General features: G+C 41.9%; 1 protein-coding gene across 1 annotated transcript in view; it reads right to left on the bottom strand.

The window, feature by feature from the left end:
• Window positions 1-1234: 1234 nt before the first annotated feature.
• Window positions 1235-5387, bottom strand: part of LOC122193411 (hydroxyacid oxidase 2-like) — a 7701-nt gene continuing 3548 nt past the window's right edge. Inside the window, exons 4-6 of the mRNA XM_042894187.1 lie at window positions 3734-4017; window positions 3160-3375; window positions 1235-1426 (exon numbers count right to left, since the gene is read on the bottom strand). Coding sequence (XP_042750121.1) covers window positions 1250-1426; window positions 3160-3375; window positions 3734-4017 — 677 coding nt within the window. The 3' untranslated portion in view covers window positions 1235-1249. The remainder of the gene's footprint in view (window positions 1427-3159; window positions 3376-3733; window positions 4018-5387) is intronic.

Genomic DNA, 5387 nt, shown 5'->3' with positions numbered 1-5387 from the left:
GGACTTGTGCTGTGTTCTGTCTTGTCCAAAATGTTCTCAGTATCAGCAGGAAAAAGTTCCATATATATTTCTAAAGAATCCATAATACCACTATGAAATTTCTGTGTCAAAACCATGGATTGTCTTTGAACAGGCTGGCAGCAATTAAAATTTTCAGACTCATTTTTATGGCAAATAAGCTTGTCTCCAGCTTTCAAATGCACTGATGGTCCTGATTCCTACAGTATTTTAACATCAATCTTCAATGCCAAGAAATCAAAGCCCAAAGAACAATGCTATCGGTTTCAAAAACATATTTTAAATCATAAAATCCAGTGTACTTTTAAATGAAACAAAGTGTCTATGTTTGATTCAATTTGTAGCAATGCCACTTAAAATCCAACAGAAACAAAAAAAAAATACTTAAGATTGAACTGTTTCTATAAGAACGTCGAATAACACCTATGGAGTCTAGGGGAGTTTGAGGATAGACATGCAACCTGGGACTGTTTAGCGTAGAGAAGACTCAAGGGAATCTCATCAATGTATATAAATGCTTGAGGAGAGGGTTCAGTGTAAATAGAGTCAGGCTCTTCTCGGTGTCCAGCGCCAGGCAATGGACACAAACTTCCCTGTGGTGCCCCTCTGACCACCACAAAGCATTTCTGTGCTGTGCAGATGACTCAAGTATTGAAAGTCTGCAACGAGGTTTCCCCAAAGCCTTCTCTTCTCAAAGCTGAATTAGTCCACCTCCCTCAACATTTCTTCATCTTCCTGGCCCTCCTTTGGGCTCTTCAACAGCTTCACGTCTTTCTAATATTGAGGGGCCTCAGGCCTGGATGTCCCCACTTCAGGTCGAGCCTCACAAGGACAGAGCAGAGAGGGACAAACTACCTCCCTCCTTCTGTTGGCCACCCCTCTTTAGGTGGAGTCCACGTAGTTGGTTTTCTGGGCTGCAAGTACACACTACTGGCTCATGTTCAGCTTTTCATCCACCAGGAACCCCAAGTCTTTCTCCACAGAGCTGCTCTCAAGGAGTTCTTCTCCCATTCAATAACCATATTTGGGGTTGTTCTGACCCAAGAGCAACATCTTGCACTTGGTCTTGTTGGATCTCATTAGGTTCAACAAGATCTCCAGAAGCTACCTGGATGTGGCCTTGGGCACCCTGCTCTACTTGTTCTAGTTGGAGTAGGGATTGCACCAGATGGACCCAGAGGGACCTGCCAACACCAACTGTTCTATGATTCCGTGATTCCTTGATGTAGGCTCAAACCTTTTTACTCACCTTGTAAGCCAGACCCCATAAAGCTGGTCTTCCAATAAAGACGCATTTTGCTCCCAATGCCAGTGCTTTCAATACGTCGCTTCCTTTCCGTATACCACCATCTAAATAAACTTCAACTCTGCCTCGTACTGCCTCCACAACTTCAACCAGAGCATCTATCTGGAAAGAAGAAGCCATTTGCAACTCAGGCTCATCTTTTGGGTTCAAGACAAAGAGATAATATCCCACACAGACAGGCAAGTATACTACAACAGAATAAGCTCTCAAAATGAAATATGGAAAGGCATCATAAATAACTCAGTACCAAAAACTGTACAATACAGTGCTTGTCCTTGCTTTTTTTGCCAGATAGTTTTGTTTATATGGATATTCCTATATGTGAAAAAGTAACATTTTCACTTGATTTTGGTGTGGGTTATTTTTGAGATTTAAACAATAAATTTCAATAGAAATAGTATTTTTTAGTATCTTACTTTCATTTGAGACAATGATGAATTATACTATTGTAAGAAGAGTGTTAGACTTCTCTCTACAACTGTCTAAATTGCCAAACTCACTTTTCATCCCAATCCTAGTGACCACCCGTAGAAAACCTCCTGAAAACCCATAAAGCAGCTATGAAGGATTTCATTAGCTATGCAGCACAATCAATATATACTGTTTCCTTCAAGCTACATCTCTTGATTCCCTGAGGTCTTTTCTGCAGTGGTAGGCTGGTAGCACAGAGCAGCACCATGCAGAGAACTGGTTCTAGTCCCAAGGGCACTATCACAGTGGCATGACCTTGCACAAAACACAATTAACTCTCCACAGCAAACTCAAAGATTCTTTTCTTCAGTCTCTTACACTCTCTTCCTTGATTCTCACCTTCTTAATGAAGGCAGCTACAACTAAGATCACTGAATAGATTTTTCCAATTAGTTGTCACTTCTCAGAATTTCAAGCTGAAAATTTTGGGTCTGAAATTTTCCAAGAGTAGCTCACCAAGAGCACTGGCAGTAGCCTCTGTTGCCAGATTTGGAACCGGAGAAGTGCTGAACTAAGTATCTACTGTTTTATCTGTGCATGAAAGAAAATTTACATGAACATCATTTCCATTATTATGTCTATAACATTTAGAAAAATTATTTATTATTATCACCCTTGACATAAAAGAGAATTTCCTGGCACTAATTTTATTTTACAGAGGAAAACAAAACAAAGCAAACAAACAAACAAAAAAATCTGTAAGAATATGAAACTGCAATACAGACATGTAAATTAAGAACAGTTGGAAAAATGGAAACAAAATTAAAGCAGTGAAGTATACATAAGACCAAAAAACTATTATTTCTCGGTACAGATTAAAAAGTGGGAGAATTTTTGTCTGGATAAATTACACTTTATTTTTTTTTTTCCCCTTGCTTCATGAAGTCAGGATTCCTATTTAGACCTGAGTCTACAATGATGCAAACAGATCTCTCACTAAATCTAGTTGCACTGTTTGTGCATATTTTGGCATATGTGAACAATGAGAGTACATTATTCTCTCATTTACACATTTTTGGTTCCAGAGCTTTGTTTTATTTTTCATGCAGTGTAAGAAGAACATGTGTGCACTGCATCAGCTCACGATGAAAATTTTTATTAAGTTAAGCCAGCAGTTTTGCTACAGTAATGGGAACTCAGTGATGGTTATAGACCCTTCCTGTGACACTGAGGAAATACTTGAGTAGGCAGCCCATGTTGAGGCAAGCACCTCAGTTGTTTAAATCTATAGCATATCTGCATATGTCCGCAGACGTGCAACACACAAGTCTACCAGAGGCATATTTAGTAAGATTTGTGTGCCAGTAGCCAAGTTAGCACAAACATGCACACAATACTCACGGGACATCCATTTTCTCACTTACAGTGGCAGGTGCTCCATCCAGTTGCCTTCCGCCATGGTTGGACACGATAATTCCCTGAACTCCATGCCTCACTGCGAGCTCTGCATCTTCTTTTGTCAAGATCCCTTTGATGACAATGGGCAGGTGAGTCAGGCTCCTCAGCCAGTAGATATCATCCCAGGTGACCGAAGGATCCAGGCTGTTGGGTGGCAGTCCGTACTCAGATCGGTCATTTCCCTACAGCCATGAAACAGAACAAAACCCCATCTGTACTGTAACAACAGAGACTTGAATTCTTCCCCTGCCCTAGAAGAGATTAATTAAACCTCTAGCAATCATGTTTAACAGTGTTGTAAAGCGTGCATTTCTAGATGACAACAATGAGGATGAAAATCAGTGTCTTTGAGGAAGCTGCGCTGGGATCTTAGAGCCAGTAGCCAGGCTGGCAGGAGGTCAAACTAGAAGGCTGCAGAAAAAGGAGGGGAAAATCTTTGTCCAAGATGTAGCAGATACCGAAGCAGCAGTTACCCAGTGGTTTTGTCTCATGTGGTACACACCAACACAAGGAATGAAAGAAGGAGATCATTTCACAAACCTCAAAGGCTCCCTCCAAGTTCTTCAGTTTCATGTGGGGAGGAAGTCGGAAGCCATTACGGACATCATTGCGCCTTTTGCCAGTGTAGGGCAGATCCACAGTGAGGACTAGGCCCTGGAATCCCAAGGCCTCTGCCTGTTGGACCAATTGCCTAGAGACTGTCCTGTTGCGGTGGATGTAGAGCTGGAACCACCGAAAGCCACCAGGAGCAGCTGCAGTGATCTCTTCCAGCGAGCAGGTAGAGTAGGTGCTGGCAATGTAACAGATGCCCATCGCTTTGGCCGCTTTGTGAGGTATTGAAAAATAATCAGAATGAAGGTCACTTGAGCATTGCTGCCAGACAATGGCTATGATTTTCTGTTTGTACATTGTTCACAGAGAAAACCTGAACTCCTGTTGTTTGTATATCCTACCAAAGACAGAGGTCTGCCAGCTGGCAAATACATCTCAGACATTAAAAACAGCTGACTTTGCCACATGCTGTTGTAGGATCATGTTTAGGGAATTAAGGTAAATTACCAACTGTTGCTTTCATTTCTCAAACTTAGTACAAGGGAGGTGATTGTTCTCCTCTGCTCTGCCCTGGAGAGGATCCATCTGCAGTACTGCATCCAGACCTGGGTCTCCCAGTACAGGAAGGATTAGGAGTCATTGGAGCAGGTCCAGAGAAGGGCCATGAAGATGATCAGAGGGCTGGAGCACCTCTCCTATGAGGAAAAGTTAAGGGAGCTGGGCTTGATCATCCTGGAGAATAGAAGGCTGTGGGGAGAGCGCATTGTGGCCTTCCAGTAAATAAAAGGATAATTTTCACACAACCTCATAGTAATTGGAAAACAAGAGTAGTATTAAACTAAAAGAGGGGAGATTTAGCTTAGATGTTGGGAATAAATCTTTATTCAGAACATTCTGAAGCACTGGCACAGGCTGCCCAGAGAAGCTATGGGTACCCCATCCCCAAAAGTGTTCAAAGCCAGATTGGATGGGGCCCTGGCCAGCTTGACCAGGTAGGAGGTGTCCTTGTCCAGAGCAGGGGGGATTGGAAATGGATGATTTTTAAAGATCCTTCTGACCTAAGACGTTCTATGATTCTATGATCTTAGTAATTTTTTAAAAAACAGGGCCTTCATCCTCTTGCATGGAATCATGTCTGCTTCCTTCTGGAATGCACATGCAAATGCTCAGTGTACACAGAAATGCACACAGGAAAAAAAACAAAAAACACTTGTTGCTCTCCAAACTTAACATACGATTATGCAGAGAGGCCCTGCTTTTCTCCAAGGCTGACACTGTTCTGATCAGCACTGAGGAATATACAGGCTGAGTCTTGTCCACCTCTTTATGTCCTACCTAAAGCCCCTGACACTGTGTGACCCCTTGGTGTAGCACAACAATGTGTCCATAGTTTCTGACTCAGAGGCAATATAGGGCTGATCTGGTAACAGTGGCAGCTGAAGAAGTCCAGCAATACTTGGCTTCTCCTGCACTCTGTGGTCATTCATAAACAAGGGTGAAATAAGGTTTGTCCTTTGGAATCTGAGCACTTTGCTCAGTCATACTTCAAACTATCCTAACAGCTTCTCACCTGTGAAGCTGGAAAAACAATGTTGTTTTATTTTATTTTATTTTATTTTATTTTATTTTATTTTATTTTATT

This window comes from Lagopus leucura, unplaced genomic scaffold (genome assembly GCF_019238085.1).
Source record: "Lagopus leucura isolate 7727_CA_CO unplaced genomic scaffold, USGS_WTPT01 3-78_obj-0_obj, whole genome shotgun sequence".
In the NCBI taxonomy this organism is placed as follows: Eukaryota; Metazoa; Chordata; class Aves; order Galliformes; family Phasianidae; genus Lagopus; species Lagopus leucura.
The sequence above is the reverse complement of the archived record's forward strand: the minus strand, read 5'-3'. Positions and strand labels throughout refer to the sequence as shown.